The following is a 26,667-nucleotide window of genomic DNA, read 5'->3' as shown; positions in this document are numbered from 1 at the left end:
AGGTAAATAATGCTTTACACGAAGAAGAAAATTATTCATGCCTAACAATTCCAAACGTGTCATTGGTGGCTGTGTTCACAGTCTACACAGCTCCGCATTTACTCTGCCCAGACCTACATAATCGGTCCGCTTACCATGGCCTCATTGGCGAACATGTATGTCTTGGACGAGTCAATCTCTTGCCGTTGAAAACAGCGAGGCATGCTGTTCTTGCACAGGGTTGATGCCGCTATGAGCTCCAGGATGTTGAAACCTAAAATTGCTAACGTAGGGCCGCCTGGACACCTATTTTCGAGGCTGAGGAACGAGCGTTATCCTCTGTTCCACATATCTCGTTAACTCGTAGTCATTTGAGGCAAAGCAGACAAGTAGATAAACAGAAAATAAAAATGTCGCAGAAATTCATGTCATACAGGTTGCGAAAATTGATAATAAAAGCGAAACTCAATTTCACATGTCAAGCCTAACGTGGTTTATTCAGCGTCTCACACGGGGTAATACCAGACGACCGTGAGAGAAAATAGTGTTCTCGCCTTCAAATCTTGCTGCAACCCTATCACCCCCTTCGTGGCGCATGGGAGGAATTGTGCTCGACGTATTAACCGAGCCTATCTCAAGTGAAAGCGTTTCGCCTTTGTCAAAGAGATATGCTGTCGGATAGATAGGCACTAGAACTCTGTATGTGTGACCTGAAACAACTTCAGACTTGGGAATGGGAGGCTGGGAGATGACGCGGTCCTTATCGAAATCCTTGGCAACTTCATCCCGGTGTGATAGGCGAAAATAGCCTCTGGTGAAGCTATCCATAGGCTCGCCATGATTGCCCTTCAATACCACTGTCTCACCGTCCGCATCAATTGCACGAAGATAGATGAAGAGATCCAAGTCCTCGGCATTGGTACTGATTTCAATATCGAGATATGGAGATCCAAGTATTTCGAAAGACTCGGCGAATGGAGTTTCAAGGGTGAAGGTGATGTTTTCTTTGTAACCCTGATAGGACAATCGCTGCTTTTCCGCTTCCAATTGACTGAAAGATAATCTCTTCTGATGAGACAGATAAAATGAAACGTCTTGTGCATCGGCAGGCGGGAAAGACGTCTCGTCTTCACGGTATAGGGTCTTGGTACCATGGTGCTGAACTAGCCGGATCCGAGGCACCTCAAGCATTCCGTTATCCTTCTTGTCGAAGAGGAAATAGTCTAGAAACTTCTTCTGCAATGAAATATGATCTGGCTCATAGAATGCAGCTAGATGATTCCCAGTATGCATTTCAAGCCACTTTTCCTTCGAAGAGACTCCATTGAAGGCTCGTATATTACCCGGAAGATGTAGTTCTGGATCGGTCCAGTTGCCGGCCACATAAATTGGCACTTCGACATCAGAGAGCGATCTGAGACTTTCCACAAAAGCAACGGGGCCTTGATCAGGGTACTCGTATGTTGCTAGGAGGTTGGGGTAGTCCACTCGATCGGCCGCAAGCTCCTCCTTCGTTCGTGTCCCATCTCGAGCTCCTCGTTGATTAGGTATAACGATGTTGTTGTACCAATGGGATTGGAAGTTGTGGCTGTAGATACCCCCGCGACGACCAGCCTGGTAGAGACTACAGGCCGATTCATACGACATGACGCATGTCAAATGTGGAGGTTTCTGCATAGCGGTAAAGTATCCTACCATACCGTAGTAGCTGATGCCTGAAAATGCTACCTTGCCATTAGACCAGTCTTGAGCAGCAGCCCACTCCACCACATCATAAAGATCTAGTGAGTAAATGAGCTTCTGATGATGATTGGAAACTGAGATTGGATGATATCCTACCTTGGCCCTGAGCGTCAGCTTGAATTTTCACCGATCTTTCCAAACCAAAAGGATCCAGCCGTCCTTCACTATTACCGATTCCACGCTCATCGACACGGAGGAGAGCGTAGCCGTACTCCTGACACTACACGTCGTTGAAGTCAGAATTGGTCTCTGGGCGATGATCCTTCAAGTGAGATGGCGTACCCATATGAGCGGTTCGCATAGCTCGAAGCACGCATCTGGCCCCAACGGCTTGATGTGTTTATACATTTCGGTGTAAATATCTGTTTGAGGCAATCCAAACGATGAGGCGTGGACATCCTTGCCGTAAGGTCCGAGACTGCAAATAACTGGGACCTTTTCGCCGACCTTGGACGCTGAGAAGGGAAGAAAAACATCTGCACAAAGCTTGACACCATCGCGCATGGCAATGAGCTCGTTTTTGATACGGGTGTAGCCTTCCACGTCAGATGACGTTTTCTCGAATCGAGTGGCCATGGTGAACTAAAAAGTGATATCGAAGGTAAATAAGGCTAAAGATTGTTAGGGGTTCTTCAGGAACTTGTATTAAATCATGCCACGGAGTAATACCTGAACACCCTATTGTCAGAAGTGGGGACGGCCTTCAGGTTTACCGGCCGTCCGTGTATGCGGAGTCACCTCTGGCAAATGCAAGGAATGGTTGGTTGCCATTAGTTAGCGCTAAATCACCAACGTAAGCATTTACCGCCGCCAACATGAATACGGAGCAATAGTAGATGGATTATCTGAATCGGCAAATTCACTGACGTACATTACCAAGGTGAGTTCTTGGAATAAGCAAGCCCGAGAACCACAATACTACCGGCAAACCGAACCCCTGCTTAAGAGCCTGGTGTGGCCCAGTTGATTGGGCCAGGTATGCCGATCTTTGTCTTCATCGCCAACAAATTCCATTTTGGACTGCCGTGCTATACCGCCTTGTTTCACGAGAGGTCGGAAAAGGATTTCGGCATTTTTGAACCGTTCGAGTTTCCTGGTGGTTGCCGTGATGGTACGGAGAGAAGTGTTTAGAGGATTCCCAAGCTACACAAGATGAATAAAGCGCTATATTAAATAGAAACATGACGACTTGATGTCTTGTTTGAGAAGAACTCTTTGAACACTCCAACTAATATCAGTTTGGATGGATCTGCTTCTGTATAGTTACTGCCGATTGGAGCCATTCCGGCATCATATGTTTCACTCATTTCAGATGTTTTAGTGATGTCCGGGACTCTCTTATGACTGGCTGGCTCATCGCTAATAGTCTAGCGACCCGGAGTCATCTAGTAGAACCTGGAGTTTACTAACGGCTTGACTAATCGTGCGCATCAAGACTGACAGTTTCTTTCTTGAACGAATGAATGTTGTTGTTATTAGTTGCCTGCACTATTTTTCTAGTACCAACGCAGTAATGCCAAACTAAATTCTGTGTGCTGACTGAAAGCTCTTGCTTACAGGTCTCAACTGCAAACAACACCAACAACTAGAGTGACTAACTAATTACTACAGTATAAAGCTGGAAAAAAAAAAAGAAAACCTAAATAATGACTCTTTGGCCGGTCTTGGAGGCGTATAAGAGGCTTCAATTCCTCAGCCAACAAAGCCAGTAGTATCAAGGACACAACAGGGGGTGATGGATACCAATCATGTGGTAATAAGCCTACAGAGACGGGGGTAGGTCCACCAATCCGGTATCAGATATGAAGTCGGTAAATGCCGTTCTACACTCTGCGAAATGCCGTTGATAGTTCTGGTAAAGGAACTTCCACTGAGCTGCCGACTTAGCAACCCAGAACTCATAGTCTTCCAGGTCTAGGTGTCGAGACTCTGACCGCCAAATCTGAGAGAACCATATAATATTTAAGACTGTATATACTCAGGAGATTATATTTATATATTTAAACAACTTATTTAGTTGCAAATGTCCCTTTCTTATTTTCCTTAGCCGTAGCTAAAGATAAATGAATTCAACGGCGGTAATTCCGTAGTGGATACGACCCTCAGCTGACTCGGGTTAGCCTTCGGGCTCTAGACTCATTCCTGCAAGGTACAGCAAAAACGGCCCGCTATAAGGATCAATAGTTATCAATAGTGGCAGCTCGCTAACCCGAATTTTGCTCATGAGCCCTGAAAATAGTAAATCTCGACCGTGATGCGGTCAATAGTCTCGTAAAGCTGAGTCGATTGAAGACTTGGCAGAACAAGGGGTCCATACATACATAATAAATCTGCATCGCACGATTTTGTTTTGCAGAGGTAAGCTCTCATTCATTCGTTTTCTGACCAATTTTGTGGTCACTTTTACTGAGCTTGTTTCAATATGCAGTCTATTCTTGCGCTTGTGGGCTTTACCCTGGCTAACTTGGCCGCTGCTGGTCCTTGTAAACCCAGTGCTCCAACATCTCCTAGTCTTGCACTTACATCGTCCATCCCGACCGACGTTTCCGAAACATCCGAAGTCCCCAGTCTAACCGTTCCTCAATCGACAACTACAACTCAAGAAGTCGATATCATCATCACCAACGCTATTGAGGGAGGAAGTCTCGCCGTCCGCAATGCAAACAACCCTCCCAGCGAACTCACAAACTTCGGCGCGACCGGAAATGCAGAATTTCACGAGGGAGGCTGCTACAAGGCTGACGGTAGTCGCGATGATGGTTGCGCTGCATTGACTGCCTCCGGGAACCCAGCTGGAAAGCGAGATACAGGATCATTTGCTAGTATTTGGCAGACTCTCAACTCACTAAGCACTGGTTCTCAAAGCAGGTATACCGTTCAGTTCTACTATCTCGTTGCTTCTTTTGGTAGCCAGGATTGCACTGTTGCTGCATCTCTAGGCAGCAGGCAGTTCTACTCGCAGTCTCTATCATCTGTCGGAACTGGCGTGTCTTGGACGCATGTTCTTGAGCAGGTTGATGCTGAATCTGCTTCCGCTACCTTTGCCATCTCGATCACATGTTCTGGGAATGGCATCTCGGTTATTTTGGTCGACTCGATTTTCATCTCCAATCAAGTTACCCCAGCCAACATTGGCAACTTTGTCCTCGACTTCGGCGCGCCCACTACAAACCCAGTCACGACCTCCGAAACATTCACCGAACGAACCATCGACCCCGAGACCACCTCCGCCATTTCCTCATCGGAGGCCTTCACAGAGAGTACCATGCCCGAGACAACCACCACCTCTCCCCCCAACACAGACACTACACGTCCCGCGCAGCCAACCGAGACAGCTTGTAAGCCAACATGCGACATGCGCGACGGCTTCGACAACCACCCCGAGTGGAACTGCAGAGTCTACGGCCTCTACAACGGCTTGACATACCAGCTCCCGAACCAAGACGATGACGAGACACGCCCTTATTATGATGGTGCCGATGACTGTGCTGAGATTTGTAAGACGCTGCCTGGCTGCAAATCAGCAGGTTATATGTTTGCCCCCAGGAAGTGTTTCTTCTCCAACAATGTTGTTACACGCTCTGAGGTCCGCGATATGTCGGATGATGGTATTGATGTTGATTGGTATGGGATGGATTGTTTCACATGCTCTGCCTGTGAGAATGGCTCCGCAGAGACAACTGTTGCAGAGGCTTCTTCTACGCCTGTCAATACTGATACAACTATCGCCCCCGAATCTACAACCCTTGCGACCAGTACCTCTTACAGTCCAGCGACTACGACATCTCCAGCCGATAACTGTATCTACAACCGCGGTCAAGAATGTGAGTTCAACCGCTTCAAAGACCACAGCGACACCCTCTGCATCTGGGCCGCCCTCTTCACCGGCACGACATGGAAAGAGTCCCGCGCAGACTATCCCTACCAAGACGATGTCTACCAATGCGCTGCTATCTGCCAGACTCTCCAGAATTGTGAATCTTCCGCCTACTTCCAGACCGAGAACCGCTGCCTCTTCACCTCCAAGAAGATTCAGCAATCTGATATGGTCTCGCATGAAGATCGGCCTCAGGATCACGCTGTGTGGAGCCACAACTCCTGCTGGACATGCCCGGCCTGCTCTGAGACCGCTACTCTCCCCGCGACGAGGTACTGCTCGTACGAACAAGGCGATAGCTGCCGCGCTGTGTCTGGCAAGCCAGGTGCGTTGTGCAACTACCAGGGTTTCTGGGAGGCGTACAACCAGTGGGACCTCGCGACGTATCCTGACCAGAGCTCGCCTGAGAAGTGTGCGGCTATATGCATGGCTCTGGATTACTGCGTTGGGTCTGGGTACAAGGATGATAGGTGTATGTTTTCGTTTAGGGAGCTGAAGGTGGCTGACTTTAGAGATTGGCCTGATCACTCAAGGGATGGAACGTGGAGTGATAATTCTTGCTTTGAGTGTCCTGGCTGTACCGCGTAAGGGTCGAAGAACAAGGAGCTTGTATCGTATATGCTTCAATAACTAATTAATGCTTTCTCCATGAAATGCTCGCTTATGGTAGAGTCAGGGTCCCCATATATCTAGCTTACGACGCGATTCCCACTATTCATGTATTGACCTCTTCTGCGGTAGAGTAAGTGCAAAAGCTCTATCATTCCGCATTTAGATACTCCCTCGAGCTCTTGGTCGGCATCTCACCACGTCTCAACTGAGCAAAACTGCTGGCAAAAGCACGACAGAACCCGCGCCACGCAATCTGCGATACCAGTGTCTTCTCCAAATCTCGGAGGAAACGGACGCAATGGTCAGAGCCATCCAGCAATCCAACACCAGTCAAGTGAACGACGTTATCACCCCCGTTCTCTATCCATTCTTCAATAGCGTCTCTGTCTTGCAATTGGTCAAGGCGTGTAATCACCGGGCGTGTTGGAGTCGGTGCCAATGATGCGCGTGTTTCGCTGTAGCAGTATATAAAGCCCATCGCCACTGTGAGACTGAGCGCATCATAACACGCGAGACGACGCGAGCTGCGCGTTGCTTTGAAGATGCAAGTAGCATGCCATAAGCCCTTCCGAGCCTTGACACTGTCGTTCTTGAAGAAGTCTTTGAGATACATTTTAGACTTCATCATCTGCTCTTTATTCGTCTCCCAGCCTGTAGCAGAGTGCAAAGTTTCAAGAGGAATCATCCTTAGAATTGCAATGACATGCAATATTGTGTCTGTACAGGCTCCATGGTCCGATTTGTTGTTCAAGGTCAATTGATCGATCGTCGTGTCTAGAAGAGCACTTTCGCTCCTAACGGTGTCGGGTCTTTGAAGCGAAGAGTTCGGTACGTTCTGGGTATCGTTCGCTGCTGGGGAGTTTAAATATGATTCAAATGAAGACTGTAGGAGTTGCGAACTGCGAATTTGGCGGTAGTAATTCAAGTTGTCGATGTATAGTTCGAGAAGAATGACTTTGGCGGCAAAGGCATCGGGCTTAGGATCATTTCCTGGGAGATCGTCAGTAAACTGATAAACTTACTTCTGGTGACAACTACGATACCTGTAGAGTCTTCTTGTAGTGACTTCCACTCTAAAGCATTTCCTATCCGCCACAGCCTTTCAGGACAAGGCAGTTGTCGCGTCGCGTCACGAAGGTTGAAGACCAGCGGAGTACCCAGGAACATATGGCTCAAACACTCCAATACACGTACGCAAGTTGCGAGACGTAGTTCACTCTCCTCAGCGATCCACGCTTGCCATATTTCTTGACTGTGAGGCTCAGTTTGAGTTGACTGTCTGCGTTTGTCAGCCTTGCCAACGAGGTCCCAGCACATCGTCACTAGGCTACTTCGCTTATGCTGTAGAACAATCTTGTCTCTGTGCGAGCCTGAGAACAGCCAGAGAACATGTAAAAGAAAGACACATTGTACTGTTGTTACGTCGATATTCGCTATGTTGTCGTGTACCTGCGGTTTTATGGTTAGCTAGTACATCATAAACAGCAATTAGACTCTACTTGCAGGTAGTTCAACAGCCCGGGCGAGGAGTCCACACAACGCAGTGTTATACTCTTCTGCGCCTTGGATCTCGGAGTAATGGCTTCCCACTGCTGCTACGGCTAACAGTAAAATCCATGGGAGGTTCGATTCTTCCATGCTAGATGGGTGTAGGAAGGGAAACTGAGAGTCAAAGTGCTCAAAGTATAGTTCTACAAATGCGTGTAGGATACCCTGAGGAATGACTGCTACTGTTGTGTCTCTCCTCTGTGTCTTGTAGAAATTATTCAATCCCTCTACGGCCTGTCCAGGTAAGTTATGGATATGCCCAAAGACTTCAGCGCCAGCCATTTGCAGTCCCATGGGTTCCGGCTCTGGAAACGGGTGGCATGGCTTCGTGTAAGTGGAACATATGTTTTCCGGGATTAAATAAGACGGGCCTTCTACAACCTGTTGGGTCAAAGCTGCGTGATGTGCTACGTCTTCATGACGAGGCGCCATATCTGGTAGCTCAAGTGGCATCTCCAATCCGTTCATGAACCATGGAAAGGAGAAATGAGCCATTGAAGAATTCCAAGACACCCATGTATTATCCGTCATGGCACCAAAGCTGGTAATATCTTGGTTGAGAGTAAAGGTATCAGGCACGGTTAGTACATTAGGCCAGCTGGAAGAGGTGTCTGGGACGGTTGTGTATATGGTGCTTGATGCCATCGTCGACATTCCACTTGTATCAGAGGGGACAGCAGGAGGAGTTTCCCATTCTTCAGAATTGAGATGAAGTTCACCGGCGATAAAAGCCTCCTCCTGGAAGTCTGCACCCTCAGCTGTGAGGGGCGATGAAGCAGGTCTGTCTTGGCCTTGGGATAAATTTCCGACGATTATAGTAAGACTATCGTCTCGCTGTGCACCAGAATCCCCACCGGGGTAAATGCACTCCAACTCGCGATTCTCACATCGTGAACAAGGATGACTTCCATCGCAGCTCTGCTTCACCTTTGAACAAGATATACAAGCTTGGCCACGACGACGACGACGTGTTCTGGTAGACCCGGGCTGACCACCATGCAAGGCCCGATGGCGAGTAAGGGTATCACTTTATTAGGTCAGAAATATCACGGCGTCCACGGGCGCAGTGACTAACTTTCGAGAAAACGACTTGGAGCAGACGTTGCACTGGAACGGCTTGAGGCCCGTGTGTCGGAGGACGTGTCGATCTCGGTGCTCACGGCGTTGGAACGTCTCTCCGCAATGATCGCACGACAATGGATTCTGCTGCATAGCGGATTACCCCGTTGGGGTACGGCACGACTGGTATGTTTGTTTAGGGCAGAGGATGAGTTATCGAGAACCGGCGGGACGGGATCACTATCTCGATGATTGTGGGGGGCTAACGGTGTTTGGATGGCGGAGTGTTTTACCCCGCCGGCCCCGCTTGCTCCAGGGTAGTGGTCGTGAAGCGCCCCGCTGATACTCTTGAATGCGTAGGTAGAAGTTATTCACTCATAGAATGTCATTTCTCGGGCTGATTACTACTACTGACTAGTAAATGAGGCACGTATTTCTCAAGTTACAGTAACGTGAAAGTGGTGAAGCTTTCCAGACAACATCCCTGGGTTGCCCGGATCTCGCAACACTGACACTCAAACCGACTTTCGTCTCAGAACCAACCATGACGACAGGTTCGACCCTTGAATGGTTCGGTGAGTGTACCTTTCTTTCTCTGGGGATTCTTTGTCACTAACTCAAAAGGTGCCACGACATTCCGTCTGCGTACACGAGGCGTCACCATCTTCCTTGACACCTGGCTAGACAGGCCCTCGATCTTGAAAACGTATCTACCAGTTGATGACGTCGAAGAAGCTGACTACATCTTCATCTCGCATGCCCATTTTGACCAGTCAGTACAACTCGTGAGAATACAGTCTATAAAATTAACGAGCCCGCAGCCTGCCTGGCGCAGATCGCATTGCAATCAAAACTGGCGCCATCGTCATAGCCAACAATGAAGCCATCAACCTCCTAAGAGAGGCCGGCGTTCCAGAACATCAACTCCTCCCTGTTCAAGGCGGCGAGCGGATTCCACTGTTCACTCGTGAGACCTGGAATAAAGCCAATGCTGATCCATCGTTGCTCTGTCCCGCTCCTCCTGGAGCACCTCGACGTCCGCTAGATGAACTCGCAGCATTCTCAGTTGACGTCTGGCCTTCATTGCACTGCATGATGCCTACAGATCACCCTGAAGTTATCGACACAGCGACCGTATACAAGGGCTCAGCGAGTCCATACAGTTGCACGCTTGATACCACCATCGGTATGAAATATGGTTTGCTCAAGATCGGAGAACTCATGCCACCCGAGAAACTCACGCCTGGTCACCGCTCCTTTATTGAGTATGTAGCTGATCGAAAGCGTAACGTGTTTTCTCACAGCGATGGCGGGCAGTTGATGTTCAACTTTGTCATTGGTGAGAAAGCATTGCTTTGGAGTGCACACTTAGGCGGCTATGAGGGTATTCTGAGAGACCTACAGCCAAAACCTGATGTTGCGATAATGGCTATTGCTGGAAGGGCGAATCTCAACGGAAGACCTTTCGATGGGTCAGCGGCTGAGTTTGCTGCTTTGAAGGTTGGCTGGCTTGGGAGTCCGTCTCAGGTGATCTGGTGTCTACATGACGAAGCGTACGTGACTTTTGCTGAGAAAACCTGGAATGTAAGATTTACTGATCAATCACAGATGTATTCCACCCTGGAGGATAAAGACTGAAGCGGCGACGAAGGCGGTCGAGGCGAATGGTAAGACAAAAGTCTTGACGATGGACTTTGTTGAGCCTGTCACGTTGGATCTATAGGTTACTGTTAGCTAAAGATCTCGTAGAGCTCACAGATATACGAGCTCTGCTCCTGAGATGCACAATGGCTTTCATACGCGACTGTTGTTGTTACTGCATGGTCCAGGACGTTACACCATGCTATAAGATTTGTGCCCCATTAATATTGCAAAAGTAATGATTCACTTATCAATATTGACCTTTGGATGTCTTTGAAGGGAGGAATTAGCCTATCAGGTGTCTGTTACTCATTGCAGAATATGTTCGTTTACCCACAAGGCTCAGTTCAGCCCGCTACTATGACCTGTAATCCTCATAGATAAATCTAAACTGGCAAACTATCTGGCTAGTGATACGATCTCGAGGGAGAGAAACTACTGCATCCTACCGCAAGTATCAGGATGTGACTTGTTAAGATGCCGAGGCTCCGCTGACATTTCCCCCTCATCTGAACGTGATCTATACCGTCCCCCACGCGGCCCCGTCGGCTGCTGGTCGGAAGTCGACTCTACCCCATGTAGAAACACATTGAGCAAAAGCACCTCCGCCGGTGACTAATTTGAGTCATCTACTATCACTTGTTTTGTCTAGAAGGACAATGTCCCGCCACGAATATGGCTTGTCATAGGCGGTGTCGGCTCGGCACGGATCTAGATTCCGAGATATGCTACCACTCAAAAGAAATTAATCACAGCCTGATATTACTTTATACTCACCTTTACCTCTAATGATCTACCTCTATACTGACAGAAATAGCTCAGAAAAAGCCTCCCATCGCCTCCCATCGCCATGGCCCAAACCGAGACTTCCCTTTCAAGCTCTACCAGACCAGATATGGATCTCGATACATCTGAGAAACACCCTCATGTAGAGGCACTACCAGAGTCTCAAACATTATCTCCCATTACCGAGACTGAGTATCCCGAAGGTGGAAGGGAAGCATGGCTCGTCGTTGTCGGAGGCTGGTTCGGCCTCTTCTGCACCTTCGGCCTAGTAACATGCGTCGGTGTATTTCTCGAGTATTACCAGACAGGTCCTTTAGCAGACTACAGTCCCAGCTCTATTAGCTGGATCACGAGTTTGCAAGTATTCTTCCAAGTCGGTGGCTCAGCAGTCGTATGTCCCACTTCAACACTGACTGTTCGGATCATGGAGTTAACAGCGCGCGTTTCGTAGTGGGGTCGTGTCTATGACTCATACGGCCCTAGATACCTTCTTCTCATCGGCGCTCCCGTATATGTCTGCGGTATAATGATGCTCTCTTTGTCAACGCAATACTATCAGATCCTTCTCTCCCAGGCACTGCTTAGTTCCATGGGCTCAGGCGCCGTATTCACTGCTTCACTAACATCGACAACATCATGGTTCAGAAAGAGGCGCGGAACAGTCTTTGGCATCGTAAACTCTGGATCTTCCGCCGGTGGTATAGTGCTACCCATCATACTATCTCGTTTGTTCAAGATCATCGGCTTTGGGTGGACCTTGCGAGCTGTTGGTTTCATGTTTTTGGCTTTCATGGCGATTTCATGCGTCTTGATCAGGTCACGGACCCCGCCCAAACCGCGTCCTTTCGCGTCGTCAGATTATCAGCGCTGCCTCAAGGAGCCAGTCATGGTGTTGACCATGTTTGGTGGCTTTCTCTTCTTTTGGGGAATGTTTCTACCGTTGAACTACATCATCATTCAGGCAAAGGCGAGCGGTGTTTCGTCCGACCTGGTGCCTTACCTTCTTCCGCTCATTAACGGTATCAGTCTGATCGGTCGTTTGACAGCAGGTGCACTGGCAGATGTCATCGGCCAGTTCAACTGCATGCTGATAATCACGACATTCACAGGCATCTTGACGCTGGTGCTCTGGATTCCGGGCAGTCAAAGTACAGCAGCCATCATGGCATATGCTGTTGCTTTTGGCTACGGCTCAGGTGGCTACGTATCCATCTTTCCTGGCTGTGTCGGACAGATCAGCCCAATTGAAGAGATCGGTACACGAATAGGACTCGCATCACTTGTAAATGCATTCGGGGCTTTGACGGGCAGTCCGCTTGGCGGTGCGTTAATCTCAGATAAGAGCGGGAGCGGGAATAGCTTCATCGGTTTGCAGTTGTTTTGCGGCTGTACCATGATTGCTTCCGTGTTTGCTTATGGGACTGCAAGGTATTGTCAGGCTGGTTTCAAACGGACCAAGGTCTAGGATCTTACTCAAATTGCTAGCTGTTCTCCGTAAGACGTATGTCCTCTATTTGTACAACTATCTTCAAGAGAAGAACGAGAATGCCATAAATGAACCAATTTCTTACTGCCCAAGTCCGAGATTCCAAGTCTTGTATCACGCTAATATATGTTATTCATTGGCCTTGCCTCTTTGATTGCGATGTGGTCTCTACAAATCAGAGAACTACCCTTTTCGATGATTCACCAATTGGCGCTTCAGCTATGCGATGGCTCCAATGATATGTGCAAACTTCATGATGAGAACAAGAGCACACCAACAGATGGCCGTTACGTAACATGGAATCCTGTTAGCCGATAACGTTCCCTCCAATAAACTCATGAATTACATCCAAGCCTATCAGCTAAGCTCGGAAAATGGAAGAAAACAGAGAGTAAATTAATGCAATAAGCAGATATCATACAACAGTTCGTGATATGGTGCGGGTATTTCAAGAGAGTTCAGGAGCATCATCCTTGGGTCTCCATCCAAGCACCCGGAGACATCTGACAAAACCACCGACTATACAGAGCATCACTCGCAGACCAACGATCATTGCTCGTCCTGACAGACTGTCCAGGTCCGGCAACTATTACATCGTTAGCTCCAATCATCACGCCACAAGGGGGATTCACACCTGTTGGTTGCTGCTCTTCTTAACCCATTCGAAAGCCCTCGGCATCATAACCTTCTCATATACCGCCAGCTGATCACCAATCTGTTCATCAGACACATCTCCATTTGCATTCTTCAGCTTCGCGAGTTCAAGTAATGGACCAAGTGCATCAGCTGTATCGTGGATCGCATTATTCGCGCCCATTCCTCTAGAAGGGAGCATAGGGTGGATAGAATCCCCGATAAGCCAAACACGCGAATTCGCAATGCTTGGATCCGACATCCTCTCGCTCTTAGATAGAAGCTGTTGTCTCCAATCCATGGGCGTGTCGTTATTCGCATATCGCCAAGGTGTCGTCATGATAGCGTCGTCGTCGACAGCATCAACCAGCTTCTGAAAATCAGGATGAAAGCCAGCCTCTGTGAGCTTCTTCTTCATCAAACCCTTTTTGTCTTTGACGTGAGGTAGCTCTGCGGCATCAGGACCCGTCGTCCATGCCATACCGAGGAAAAGAGAAGCTTCATCCTCGTCGTAGTTCTTGGGTTTGACGATATCCGTGTGCTCGGAATAGGAAGTATTCTTGGGAGACGATAGCGCTTCTGGTAGATATACAGCGGCAAACACCATAGCCTTGGAGTTGCCGGTGTAGATCGTGCCCTTCTCCAAAAGCTGTCGCGGCAGTGTCTGTAGTACAGACCACGGTAAATGACATTTACCTAAGTAGCCGCCATGTCCAGGCGTCACCTCGGTGACGATGTTGTTAAGCCCAATCTGCTTGTTGATCCGACTTCCACTTCCTTCAGCAGATATGAGGACATCGCAGTCATGATGAGTATCGTCGCTGAAGTGAACCCTGATACTGCTTTGCCCAGCTATCTTTCCTCGAAGTACTTCATACCTCACATACTTCTTACCAAAATGGATAGAGCCATTCTCCTGCAGTGGCTTCTGGAGAAAGTTTCGAAGTCTCGTTCGTGCAATCGGAGCACTCTTCTCATAAACTGGAGCTTTACTCAAATCGATCAGAACCTTCAAGTCAGAAGGACTAAAGATGCAAGGCGCGGACGACACAACGCCTCCAGACTTGCCAAAGCAGGAGAGAAGGTTTGCGTATTGTTCCTGGGTCAGACAAGCTTTGAAACCGATAAGTGCGTGAGCCCCAAGTCGGATTTGGTAACCTCCTCGTTCTGAACCAGGTTCGTCGCGTTCGAAGACAGTTACGTCGATTTGACCGTCGGATTTGTTGATGAGGCCGTCTGCCAGACACGCGCCGGCAAGACCGCCACCGATAATGATCACTTTGAGAGGAGCCATTGGGTAAACAGCCAATGGATTGTATTTTTGTCTCGTAGGGCGAATCAAAAGTGGTCTGGGAGTTTTGGGTCTTGGTAGTTGTAAAAGGTGTAGCTTATACGGAACTTCGCAGCACCATGACATGAAATAATCCACACACTTGAGTAAATCTCAAGAAGGCTCAATTGTACTCTACCTTGAGGCCAGACCATTATTAAGATCTCGCCTGCCGTATTCCATCGCATAATGCCATCAGAACGGCCCCGCCATTACAGTTGTCTGTCTAAATCCGGTTAGTACCCCACCGGTCCCGTCGGCTTCTCCGATGCAATCGAGGGAATCCATATGTCGAATCAGGATAGATTATGCCAGGGAAGAGGCACAGCAACAGTCGATGCTGCTGGGGCCGGGGAGCTTATGGAATTCACTAGGATAAGATCTGCTATGTGAACGGACCAGTTGGCCAAAGATATTGGCTACTCCACATTGGGGTTCCAGAATAGATAATCACTAATGTTGCAAGCCGTAACCATATATCTTTGAGTGAAGAACTGGCCTTAGGAAATAATTCGCCGTTCATAAGGCAGATAGCTTCCAAAATACACAGCAGAAGGCATGTGCGAACTGGTCATACACTTTCTCTTTACCCTGTAGGCCAGCCCTACATTCAACGTCTTGTCTTCGAGGCTAGTTCAACAGTGCACTCCTCGGGGAGCCAGAAAACACAGGACCTCAATATAGGGTATCAAGACAAACTCTGTAAAGAAAACTCTAAATTTAGGTAAGTTTACCCAAGTCTTTTCGTCATTTAGGATTCGGGGTATGAGTTTTCTCTCCTCCCCTAGGCTCTTAACATCAAGGAGCAGACAGGCGTATTCTTACCCAAAGACAGGCTCTATGTTACTCGCTCTAATGCGCCACAACATTTCGTCATACTGAAGCGGGGTTGTGGCGCACACCACTAGCTCGCGGTTTATACCCTGTCCGATACACAAACACGCTCTACTTGTTCTTTTGTATTTCCTTGAAGGTCTAACGTTTGTAATTAACGACGTTTTAAACTCCAATACTCATGAGCCACACCGGTATTGGACCGTCCGCGAGACGCAAGCGCTCTGTCATCTCTTGCAGGGAGTGTCAGCGACGTAAACAAAAGGCATTGATTGGCACCTCGTTTATCAAGGCATCCCAGACTGACGTCGTATTTGCAGTGCGACCGCCGCCAGCCATGTGCTCATTGCATGAAACGAGGTAAAGCAGTAAGCGTGTTGGTCTCTCTGGGGACATGCCATTTGCTAAGAGAACAGGACATCTGCCTTTATGACTTGGATTCCAATCGCGCGCCTTCTTCGTTCCTCTCCATCGAGATCCAAGATCAATCCATCAACGGCGTCTTACAAGCATGCCCAGGACCAATTCCGCCCGACTTGGGTGTTGTGCCTGACGAGTTCAAACCACTGGGCTATGGCGACCATACAAAAGGAACACCAGGAGTCCTCCGCTGTCTGGGGGAGCCTGCCAGTCTTTTGCCTCAAGTCCCGCACAGGGACTGTCCTGCCCCTGGCGAATACATGAGCGTGATTCGAGAACTTCCGTCTTCAAAACATATAGACATTCTCGTCCAAGACTTCTTCAGAAATGTAGCATGGCATTACGATATCGTCAACGAAGCTAACTTTATGAACCAACTTGCTCAATGGCGCCGCTTGACGCATGATCAATTCAAAAGAGGACCAAGTGCCTTACCGAACGCCCTTCGATCTTTCCCTGCTCTGCTCTTCCAGATTTTGGCACAGGCTCTACTTTTCCAACCCGCACAGCACAATGAGACCCTGAATGACTTGAAGTATGCTGTCGATATGGAGTTGTCAGATCGGGCAGCAGAATACAGTGATGCGGGTTGTCGACTCACTTCATGTTTCAGAAAGAGCGAGCCCACTCTAACGGGAATCCAGGCTGAGCTGATGCGAGCATGTTTTGAAAAGACCACAGGGGCAGTAATCGAGGCATGGCACACGCTTGGAACTGCTATCCGCGATGCTCAAGAACTCGGTCTACATCTCATAAAGCCAGAGTCAACGATTTACTCGACATCTAAAGAGCCATCGGATCTTGAAGTGGGCCGCAATGTCTGGCTTATCCTTCACCTCTGGGATGCTCATATGGGTAGTGTACTTGGAAGACCCTTGTCGACGAGAATGAGTCCCAACGACGTGGCCTTGCCAATGTCATCAAGGGACAGCTCTGGCAAGCCAAGACCACCGCAACCTCGCGACGTCATCTTATGCGGCTATCACACGGCTTACAAATTCCTACAGGACATTCACGATCTCGAGAAAGTAGAGGACTGGCGAGTCCCAGTTGACAGAATCCACGAAACTATTCTTACCAACATTTCGAACCTTCCCGCATGGGCGACAGTCCAGAGGTCTCGCGATGGAGAACCTCCTTGGCTTTCTGCGGCCTTGGAAACAATGTACACCAACGTGCACTTTGTAGTCTTTGCTTTGCACCGACCCTTCATCTTTGTAGAGCCGAGCAGCCGCCACAAGGCTTTTCACGCGGCGATGCAAATATTGGAGTCTCAAGGTCGTCTATTCGACCAGACAGAGCCTTTACAGTACAAATCTTTCAGTTTGGTGTTTGCGACGTTCGACGCCATGGTGCTCGTTGCAGCGGTACATATCCGCTTTCCGAATGAACTACGGGAACAGTTTGCAGCGACCAGGAGCAATCTTGAGTTGGGCATTCAGCGGCTCAAGTCTTTGCAGGCCAGGAAGAATTTTCTTGCCAGTTCCGCATTCAGCATTATCGAACGGCTGTATCGAAAAATGCTTGCGACTGTGTATCCGGAGGAGCGGGACAACTACCAGCGAGGTACTGGTGATGGAAGCTTTATGGCAATGGAGACTGAGACAGTGGAAACGAATTGGGACACCATTATACAACCCGACCTCGGAGACGTTTTAGTTCCTCAACCAATGAACGAACTATTGCGCTGCGGGTATTTGGCTCAGTCGTTGAGCATAAGTCCTTCATTACCAGCAGCTTATGGGCAAGACCAGTTCGGGTTGAACATTATGGACGGCTTTGGAAGTGATTTGATGCCTTATCACTGCACAGATGATACATTACATGGCGCCAAGTAGCCTCATGTCACATGTAGAAGCACGAATGTTTGTAGACATACCGCATCAACACCTTTGACAGCTTGGTCAAAAGCCCCCCCCCCCGGCCGTCATGCTAGGAACGACAATTACGGAAAGGAATTCTGAACTGTCACGAAAAGTCTCGAGAACAGCGTCGGCAGATGCTTGAGACCTGACGACTCCTCGGACGTGGTACCCTTTTTGCAGAAGGTTTTGCACAACATGAGTGGCGATGAAGCCATTCGCACCAGTGACAAGGACGAGCTTATGGGACCCAGTCATGCTGTTGTACTTGAGGCAATATGTTGCGAAAGAATATCAGGTATAAATGTTTCGTTATCAATCGAGAAAGAGAAGCAATAACGTCAAGCAATAGCATGCACGCTATTCCATAAGGCCCCTGGCGCCTTTTGAGTAAAGTTTCTGTCGAGGCGAGAACCCGTTGCAAGACTCGTCGTGTTGTCTCACCGAACCGCATGTAGTGTCGGCACGGCCGTTGTGCAGGCTATTTCGGGCATGCCAGCAGAACCTAGCTAGGAGGAAGCATTGACAATGGCCAGTTCGAATATACTTTCTGGCAGTGACCAGGATAAACAGCGTCAAAGTCCGCAGCAGCTAAAGATCAGCGCTGACAAGCTAAGCAAGGGATAATTGCCCTTGGTTCTCAGCTACCAATCGAAGGGAGCTACAAGTAGCTGTGGGTTGACTACCGCTGATTAGGTTCAACTTTGAACGCCCAGTCTCTTAACACCGAATTGGTACGAGGCTAGCGTTTCGGACATGTGTTCTGGTGATGCAATAAGTCCGTTCCGCGCAGGAAGACGTAGAACCCAACTACGTCAAAAAGAGATGCTGATCTACCATGATCGACACCCGAGGCCGTGGGGATCAATTGACCATCGGAAAACTCATTATGTGCATCGCCAGCGGCGAATGAAAAGATAGCATAGGCCGTGGCTCCGAAAATAGTGGACCCTTCTCCGAAAACAGTGGGTTCATGACTCCGAAATAGTGGGGTTATCCCTCAAAGTTATCCCTGAAAGATAACACAATACTTACCAAGAAACGCAGCTCACCGACCTCTCGCTTGTCTTCTATAAGACAATGAGCATGCTATTAGAATGCAATCCTTGGACACGTAGCAAAGTATATAAACCTTCTGATTATCACCGCTTCTGATGAACAAGCTCTAATTTACTCTCTCATCAACATTAACTGAACACTCTTTCAACATTAAGACTACTTTGTTTTCACTTCATACGATGGGCTGCCACGGTCGCTACACTACAGAGAAGGTAACCTATCCATCTCACGGGGAGACCATTACCGGCATCCTGTATAAGCCCAAAGACGTGACCAACCCGCCCGGTGTCGTCGTTCTCGGCCCATACTCATTTGTCAAGGAACAAGCCCCACTGCAGTACGCCACACGACTTGCCGACGAAGGCTATGCTGCTCTGATCTTTGACCCACGCACCGTCGGGGAGAGTACCGGTCAGCCGCGGCGTCTGGAGAATCCAAAGATGAAGAACGAAGACGTCGTCTCCGGTCTTGACTACCTTGCCGGTAGAGGCGACGTGGATGCAAAGAGATTGTTCCTCGTCGGTGTCTGCCAAGGCGGTCCTGAGTGCCTAGACGTTGCATCGTACGATGATCGAGTCGTCGCTGTCGCTTCCGTGACAGGGTACTATCGCGACCATGAGACTGACGTCTGGATGATCTGCACTGGCTGCGTCAACATCGAACCCGGGGTCGACGTTGGGTCGTTGAAGATGCCTACGCCTGAGCAAGGGGAGGCGCTATATCAGGCACGCATCGAGCGAGCCAAAAAGGCTAAAGAGTTGTACGAAAAAACGGGCCAAGTCATTTACCAACCGCTCGTCGATCCGAAAGCCGCAGACCCAGATGTTGGTTCACTGGCTGGTCTTCCGGGTCCCGTCGCGTGGACCTGGTACGGTCCGTGGACTTTGAAGGGATTTGAGAACCGATACGCCGTTATGAGTGACTTGGATCACTTTGGTTATTCCACTGTTCCTGGGGTGGCCAGACTCACGAAACCGGCTTTGGTTATCCATGGAGACAATTGTATGAATGCGCCTGCAGCCAAGAGGCATTTCGAGTCGATCCCGGCCGAGAAGAAGAAATTGATTTGGGATAACGGTGTTTCGCATTTTCAACATTACGATCAGCCAGATGTTGTGGACAGTAACATTGGTGAGATTGCGGCTTGGTTCAGTCAGGTAGAGGCGTAAAATAAAGAAAAGTCAAAGGGCTACGAAGAGGCCAACACTGTTCGCTCAGTATTTATTAGTTGCAATCTATGGATACCTCAGCCAATGGTTCAATAGTTTACAAAACACAAGTAGCATATATGACCTATCATAGCAACTATGGTCGGTCCCTTCTGTGACGCTGAATGATGTATTAGCTCGATCGGAACTACATCTACAAGATGAAAACGCTTTATCTAAACGATATAGCTGGCTTGGGCATAATGACTCTAAAGAATGGCCTGATAGAGGCTCGCTACAACGTCGTAGTATGTCGAGTCACTCTGCCAGACCTTCGGCTACAGGTTAAGCTGTAGCTGGCTGATGCTAAAATGACCGTTAAGCGAGACGTATGTGATAGGCTGAGATTAAGCGAACTATTGAGTTCAAGACTAGTTGGATTTTGTCAAATCCAAATGAATAGTGCGTGTTCTCGCTGTTTGGACCCAGAAGATCCTTGTAAACTCGCGCAACCTGCCATATAGATGATTTGACTCGAACCTGCATTATCTGCAGCTTCAATTATGTATAATGCACTCTTTTTATTATCAATATTGTGTATTTCTATTTTATGAAGAGCTCTTTGTGTTTATGTATACGTTGACAACTTCGTGTGCTTATCATTCTGGGATAGAATGCAAGCCACCACTCTCACGCTATGCAATTTTCGGAATGCCATCGGTGGTGAGAAGCCTGTTCGAGACTTTAAAAACATGAGCTGTTTTCACGGAGCTTCGGCATACCAGAAAACAGTCCTTGAACAGCTGTGGCGTCCAGTAGATATCGACTTAGTGCAAGCCACGCCGCTTAAATGAGGCGTGACAGGTTGACGGTTGGAGATAACGGTTAGAACCCGTAACCAAAGATGTCTAAGTTGATAACAGTCTCGAATGATGAGCGCCACCCTTCGTAAAAGAAATGCCGATATCCGAGACCATGGAGATGGCAAATTTGCATCGTTGAAAATGCTATGCTTTGCTGTGTAGTTACCATAAGGTTAACGATCTGCGTATTGCTAATTAATAACTAGCTGCGATGAGGAGTAATGCATAGATTAAAGGTCAAATATAGTGTAGAGAGAAGTCGCGGTAATATTGCTAAAGTTTGGACTAAGCTGTGAAAGAAAGGTTATATTCTAAGGAAACTGTTCTACATCTAAATACGAAGCGGAAGGAATGCAATATAAACCTTGGGCCTAATTTAGGTAACAGGCAGATAATAAATGTCTCACAGAGAAACAATATACAAAGGAGCAACAAAGATGCAGAGTCTCGAAGGAGTGTCATTTAGTTGTATTTCCTCGATTGTATACCAATTGCAACTTGTTCTTGTTGAATACAAGCTTATACACCATGAGGCTGCAACTCGGACTCTTGGCCCTTTGGGCCAGTACAGCAATGGCAGGAAGCTGCCAACAGGGCACTGTCGAAGGCCCTTATACCGCTCAAAATGTGGCTTTCGATGTTATGTGCGGTCAGGGGTTATCGGGTACGTCGTCTTACTCAAGTCAAGCTGCTATGAATGCTGGCACCATTGAAGAGTGCATGGTGGCATGCGCAAATGATCCATCATGCATTGCAATAATGTGGGATGCCATACCCATTTGCTATTTATTCACCGAGGTTACTGGTTCGTACAGCTACTATACCGATATAGCTGTCCGTCAGCAGCCATCCACGTCGACATCCTTGGAATCATCGACAACTTCTTCTGCGGCGGCTACATCATCTGCGGCACCGCAATGCCAAGCGGGCACTTATACAAGTTCTAGCGACAATGTGCAGTTTAATACTGCATGTGGAAGATATTATGTTGGCACTGAAATCTCCAATGCGGTCACTTCTGATCTGCAAGATTGCATGGATATGTGCGCGAGTGACTCGACCTGCGTTGCAGTGTCTTTGGCATACAGCGGCAATGTCTGCCACCTCTTAAGTCACATTGACTATTCAACACCCGATGCCTCCTGGGACCTGGGCGTTGTTTCATCGCGGCCATCTTTGACTTCTTCGACGTCTTCAGCTGATTCAACATCTTCAACTGACATAACATCTTCGGCTGACTCAACCTCATCGGCACCCGCAGCAACATCTTCATCACCTCCAGCCTGCCAGGATGGTACCTATAGTGGTACAATCAATCAGTTTACAATCACATGTGATGCCTCGCCAAATGGGTATCAAACGCTATCTAGCCTTGGAACTGGATATACCCTGGAGACATGCCTGCAGGCATGCGATGTAGATAGCCAATGCGATGGTGCAGTCTTCGCAGAGCAAAACGGTTACTGCATCGTATACCTGGGTGCCTTATCAGCCACGTACTCAAGTGTAGGCTCTGATTACATTTACAAAATGCCTGCATCATCCTCAGCCTCCTCAACATCATCAGCATCCCCATCATCTTCGTTGCTTTCAACATCATCAATATCCTTAACATCTTCTACTACGTCTTCGTCGGCATCATCTACTACATCATCAGCACCATTGACCTGCGCCCAACTGGGCGGCACCTACACTGGCGCTTCCAATACGATATTTGAAGTTACTTGTGGAGCGGTACTGGGAGGCTCTTACTCTACAGTTGCTCTGGTTGACAGCTTTGAGCAATGTATGGACCTATGTCAAATCGATTCGACTTGCATTGGAGTATCATTTTTTGTCTCCATGAGTCGTTGCTATACGTTTGTTGAGTATGTTAGTTCGACCGTGATTGCTGTCTATGATCTGGCTATTATCCCAGCCCGATTACCTTCGACGTCTTCAACATTTTCAGCCGATTCAACCTCAACACCCGCAACGTCTGCCTCATTGACAACTGTAGCATCTTCAACTGAAACCCTTACACCTACATCCTCTACACCTACATCTACATCATCTACGTCTGCTTCTTCAGATACATCGTCTTCACCTACGTCTTCTATGGCTACATCGTCTACGTTTACGTCTCTTACATCAGCATTTACGTCTTCGTCAGCTACGTCATCTGAGTTTACGTCTTCCACAGCTACACTTTCTACAACTACCTCACTTACGACTACAACATCCACCCCATCTACAACCCTATCAATCTCTACCACTTTACCGACATCATCCAGAGCCCATGTTCTCAGACACCACGTCATGGTCGACAGTGGAATCCAGGACGCAATCTGAATCTCAGTCTACGTTTCTGTCCACATACCTGTCTACTTCAGTTGTATCAGAGTCTACTCTGAACCCTACAACATCAACCTCAGCAGAATCCTCTCTACTTTTTTCTATTCTGACCACTACTACAGCCTCATCGATGGAGATCTCCACTGTCGTGACCTCTGCCAGTACCGAGAACCTAAGCTCTGAGACGTCATCAGGTGAGAGTACCACTGTCTCTTTTAGTTCTAGAGGACCGGAAGCAAGCTCGAGCAGCACCAGTCAAACCACAGCAGAGACAGAGTCCACAGAAATATCCACCCAACAACAGACCTCGCCCGCGACAAGCGTTTCAACGCCGGAATCTTCAACCTCGCCTTCTTTGACTACATCGACGACTTCATCAACTCCCTCTGCAAGCCCAAGAAATATCCAAGTTCTTGATGGCTATGACTTTGTCGCCTGTCTGCGATCCGATGAGGGATTTCCAACCTTTACAGAGGTAGCAAGCCAGGCCAATATGACCACAGAGATCTGTGTTGATTTATCTGCTGGAAGCATTTATGTCGGTGTTTATGAAGAGTAAGTGTTGCAGCAATCGAGAGTAATCAAGCTAACTCCTATTAGGACTTGCTACAAGGCCGATTCCCTCGATGGATCTGAAATCGTTGAGGATGACCGCTGTGGCCTCCGGTGTCCTGGTGATCCCACTCTATTTTGTGGAGGCACTACTGGTGGTTCAGGTAGACGTCGTGCCATTCCGTCTAATCGTCTCTTGACACTCTATCGTCAGGCGGTCTCCGCTTCTTCCTCTTCCTCCGCTTCCAGTTCTTTTTCCTCCTCCTCCTCCTCTTCTCCCCCCTCTTCGGGGGCTTCACAGGCCTCAGGAAAACGGGTTTTTTCATCAACATCCGCGTCAACTGCTCAGATAAGCTACACGCGATCAGTCTCCTCTTCTTCAATATCCTCTCCAGCGACTTCAGCATCATCAACTGTTCCCGAGTCGGGATCAATATCTAGCACTCCATTTCCCACTCAGCCAGGGCCTATCCGGACCATTCACGTCACTAAGGGTGTCACATACACAGAGATTGTCATCGCAGAGACAGTAACCACTGTAACATATGTCACTATTGACCCAAGTCAGCCAGAGGTTCTTATCAGTACTTGTATACCGGTAACGCTGCAATATACTCCCTGCAACTGTGACCACCAAGAATATCCGCCAGTAGATATGACCACCATTATTTCGTCTTGCGACGCCTGTGGCTATCAGGGGCAGAATGTCGTCACCATGGTGGTTCCAGTTGCTGCTTGCGAGACTGGTAGTGGAACCTACAACCCTTCCGGTTTGATCGAGGATGAGGCTTGGAACCACAGATATCCTGATCAAATTGAAGGCCATCAGATTTACACTGGCAATGATGCAGACGCCAAGTCCCAATCTCAGCCTACACAAGGAGAACAGAACGGCCAGGGACCGGATTACGAGAATGGATCTGATATTGAAGCCGCAACTGAAGGATCAGGAGGCGAAGCGGAGAACAAACAGCCCGTACCCCCCCAGTCGACACAAGGGAGGGGGAATGGCAAGGAACCGGACTATAAGAACGGACCCTTGAGTACCAAGGCCGCATCTCAGGGACCAGAAGAAAAGGAACGACAAGGAAAGACAGCCAACCCCCTGCCGACACAAGACCAACAGAACACCGATCGACCAGGTGATGAGAAAGACCAATCATCATTTGCAGTCCAAACTTCGGCAGAGGATAATACCAAGAACGGACCCATTGTGTCGGCCTCCCAACCCAGTAGCGCACTGAATCCTTCCAAGTCCTTGCCTCCACAGGATCAGCAATTTTCTTCTGACAGCTTCCCAATCGAGACAAGCGTTGTGCCAGCGCCAGCACCCGACACTTCTACTAGTCCTTCTCAATTAGTTACTGTTCACGGGCATCACCCAGCTGTCTCAACGACATTTGCTACTGAGGTAGGCGTCACTAAAGAGGCTGAGGCACCCGATTCGACATATAGCTTCAGTCCTTTGGGATCTGGGGAGTCTTCATCCATTCCATCGTTGATTCCTTCATCAAAAGCATGCAGAAATCAGGTCATGTACTGGAGTGTGATGGTTGTTATGGTCGGAGTGGTGCTGGTATTTTAATATGTACTAGCCTAGTTGTTTTATCTTGGTGCAAGTTGGTCGAGTCATAGATTTCTGTATGCCCAGAGCTAGGTTAACCACTATGACCTGTCCCCTGATCTTAGTACAATGGCATATAACCTAGATTTAAAGCATTTCTACCTTAGCTCTTTTCCTCTATCAATACTAACCCTTGATATGCCGAGATAGCTTAAAGAACTCCACAAAGCTATAGTTGTCACATTTTGTTTCTTCTAAGGCAAACCCCCTCGTAATATCATTATTTGAGAACACAGTCACTTGGTTCAAGATACCATCGCTATCTCCTGCATATGGGTCTGCTCTGATAGTCCGGTGTCCCCATGTTTATGACCTTGCCAAATCTACGTCTATACTCTGAGCTACAACTTGTCAGAGGATCTTCCTAGTATCTCTGAGATCTGTGCTTGGATCGATGTATCGACAACATCTGTTGAATTTGTGTATGCACTTTGAGGATCCAGGTGCCAGGTATCTTCTAGGAAATGCTGCCCTCATCATCCACAGAACTGGCTAGGCCGGGGGCCCAAGTGACTGGATGTCATCTTCTCAATCGCTGCATGTTTCCGTAAGTCTCAGTGGCTGCACCGAAGGCGCGTCTACTCCCTATACATCTAGAGTAATGCCAACCTGCAAACCAAATCCATTCAGCCAGACGGAAGCGTGGCGTCTTCGGACCGTAGCCGCAGCATTTCCGCTCTCATGTCTCGGGCTTCACACATTGGCACTAGATTCGGTACATTCTCTTTACAGACTTAACATTTGAATGTTTCCCTAGATCTTTAATGTCAATCGACCTGCCTTCACGGAAGTTCCTTTGCGAAAAGCCCGTACGGGGCTAGATATCAGGGTTCATCACCCAAGACATGCCATCAACTATGATTGGCAGCGATTTCTCTGGACCCTTACAGTTTGATGGCTTCTTCAAGAGCAGGACGGTCTTTTTATTCTGGGATGTCCAGAAAGGCATACTGCTTTTCGCCAGGCCAAGTCATGTCACATGGAACTTGTAACGTGTCAAGGTCCTGAGAATTTCGTATCGCAAATAGAATGTCATCAAGGACTTTTCCCAATCAAGCACGTAAGCCATTGGGATTGACGTTTAGTCACATGAATCCATGGGATTCTCTGAGCCGAGGTTCTTGACAATTCTGCAAGCATGGTATAATGCATGGCAACAAACGCGGGGTACATGTTATGATCGACCCAGCCCTGCAGGACAAGGTCGGCGGGAGCTCCAAAATGACAGAACTGAAAGTTTCGCCCGGCCAAGATTCGAACTGTGTACAAAGTCGTTG

The 26,667-nt window shown here is 48.3% G+C and overlaps 10 protein-coding genes across 10 annotated transcripts; 7 read left to right on the top strand and 3 right to left on the bottom strand.

Moving 5' to 3' along the window:
- Positions 1 to 477: 477 nt before the first annotated feature.
- FPRO_08900 (uncharacterized protein) lies at positions 478 to 2,298 on the bottom strand (the record flags this gene model as incomplete). Its single annotated transcript, XM_031224620.1, has 3 exons — positions 478 to 1,760; positions 1,819 to 1,942; positions 2,005 to 2,298. 3 exons carry the CDS (start codon positions 2,296 to 2,298, stop codon positions 478 to 480), a joined length of 1,701 nt encoding a protein of 566 aa, XP_031089861.1.
- A 1,846-nt stretch (positions 2,299 to 4,144) lies between these two features.
- FPRO_08901 (uncharacterized protein) lies at positions 4,145 to 6,187 on the top strand (the record flags this gene model as incomplete). Its single annotated transcript, XM_031224619.1, has 1 exon — positions 4,145 to 6,187. One exon carries the CDS (start codon positions 4,145 to 4,147, stop codon positions 6,185 to 6,187), a length of 2,043 nt encoding a protein of 680 aa, XP_031089860.1.
- Positions 6,188 to 6,359: 172 nt separating this feature from the next.
- On the bottom strand, positions 6,360 to 8,971 carry FPRO_08902 (uncharacterized protein; the record flags this gene model as incomplete). Its single annotated transcript, XM_031224618.1, has 4 exons — positions 6,360 to 7,201; positions 7,255 to 7,644; positions 7,711 to 8,786; positions 8,835 to 8,971. The coding sequence occupies 4 exons, from the start codon at positions 8,969 to 8,971 to the stop codon at positions 6,360 to 6,362; spliced, it is 2,445 nt and encodes an 814-aa protein (XP_031089859.1).
- Positions 8,972 to 9,362: 391 nt separating this feature from the next.
- Positions 9,363 to 10,541, top strand: FPRO_08903 (uncharacterized protein; the record flags this gene model as incomplete). Its single annotated transcript, XM_031224617.1, has 4 exons — positions 9,363 to 9,393; positions 9,443 to 9,590; positions 9,640 to 10,371; positions 10,427 to 10,541. The coding sequence occupies 4 exons, from the start codon at positions 9,363 to 9,365 to the stop codon at positions 10,539 to 10,541; spliced, it is 1,026 nt and encodes a 341-aa protein (XP_031089858.1).
- A 768-nt stretch (positions 10,542 to 11,309) lies between these two features.
- On the top strand, positions 11,310 to 12,710 carry FPRO_08904 (uncharacterized protein; the record flags this gene model as incomplete). Its single annotated transcript, XM_031224616.1, has 2 exons — positions 11,310 to 11,636; positions 11,697 to 12,710. 2 exons carry the CDS (start codon positions 11,310 to 11,312, stop codon positions 12,708 to 12,710), a joined length of 1,341 nt encoding a protein of 446 aa, XP_031089857.1.
- A 469-nt stretch (positions 12,711 to 13,179) lies between these two features.
- FPRO_08905 (uncharacterized protein) lies at positions 13,180 to 14,658 on the bottom strand (the record flags this gene model as incomplete). Its single annotated transcript, XM_031224615.1, has 2 exons — positions 13,180 to 13,317; positions 13,366 to 14,658. 2 exons carry the CDS (start codon positions 14,656 to 14,658, stop codon positions 13,180 to 13,182), a joined length of 1,431 nt encoding a protein of 476 aa, XP_031089856.1.
- Positions 14,659 to 15,878: 1,220 nt separating this feature from the next.
- FPRO_08906 (uncharacterized protein) lies at positions 15,879 to 17,786 on the top strand (the record flags this gene model as incomplete). Its single annotated transcript, XM_031224613.1, has 2 exons — positions 15,879 to 15,896; positions 15,945 to 17,786. The coding sequence occupies 2 exons, from the start codon at positions 15,879 to 15,881 to the stop codon at positions 17,784 to 17,786; spliced, it is 1,860 nt and encodes a 619-aa protein (XP_031089855.1).
- A 1,262-nt stretch (positions 17,787 to 19,048) lies between these two features.
- On the top strand, positions 19,049 to 20,038 carry FPRO_08907 (uncharacterized protein; the record flags this gene model as incomplete). Its single annotated transcript, XM_031224612.1, has 1 exon — positions 19,049 to 20,038. The coding sequence occupies one exon, from the start codon at positions 19,049 to 19,051 to the stop codon at positions 20,036 to 20,038; it is 990 nt and encodes a 329-aa protein (XP_031089854.1).
- Positions 20,039 to 21,453: 1,415 nt separating this feature from the next.
- Positions 21,454 to 23,211, top strand: FPRO_08908 (uncharacterized protein; the record flags this gene model as incomplete). Its single annotated transcript, XM_031224611.1, has 1 exon — positions 21,454 to 23,211. One exon carries the CDS (start codon positions 21,454 to 21,456, stop codon positions 23,209 to 23,211), a length of 1,758 nt encoding a protein of 585 aa, XP_031089853.1.
- A 133-nt stretch (positions 23,212 to 23,344) lies between these two features.
- On the top strand, positions 23,345 to 25,351 carry FPRO_08909 (uncharacterized protein; the record flags this gene model as incomplete). The annotated part of the gene is made up of 4 exons (XM_031224610.1): positions 23,345 to 23,769; positions 23,815 to 23,930; positions 23,981 to 24,181; positions 24,231 to 25,351. 4 exons carry the CDS (start codon positions 23,345 to 23,347, stop codon positions 25,349 to 25,351), a joined length of 1,863 nt encoding a protein of 620 aa, XP_031089852.1.
- Positions 25,352 to 26,667: the final 1,316 nt, after the last annotated feature.

This window comes from Fusarium proliferatum (assembly GCF_900067095.1).
Source record: "Fusarium proliferatum ET1 genome assembly, contig: FPRO_scaffold016, whole genome shotgun sequence".
Classification (NCBI taxonomy): domain Eukaryota; kingdom Fungi; phylum Ascomycota; class Sordariomycetes; order Hypocreales; family Nectriaceae; genus Fusarium; species Fusarium proliferatum.
This window is presented reverse-complemented; position numbering and strand designations above follow the sequence as displayed.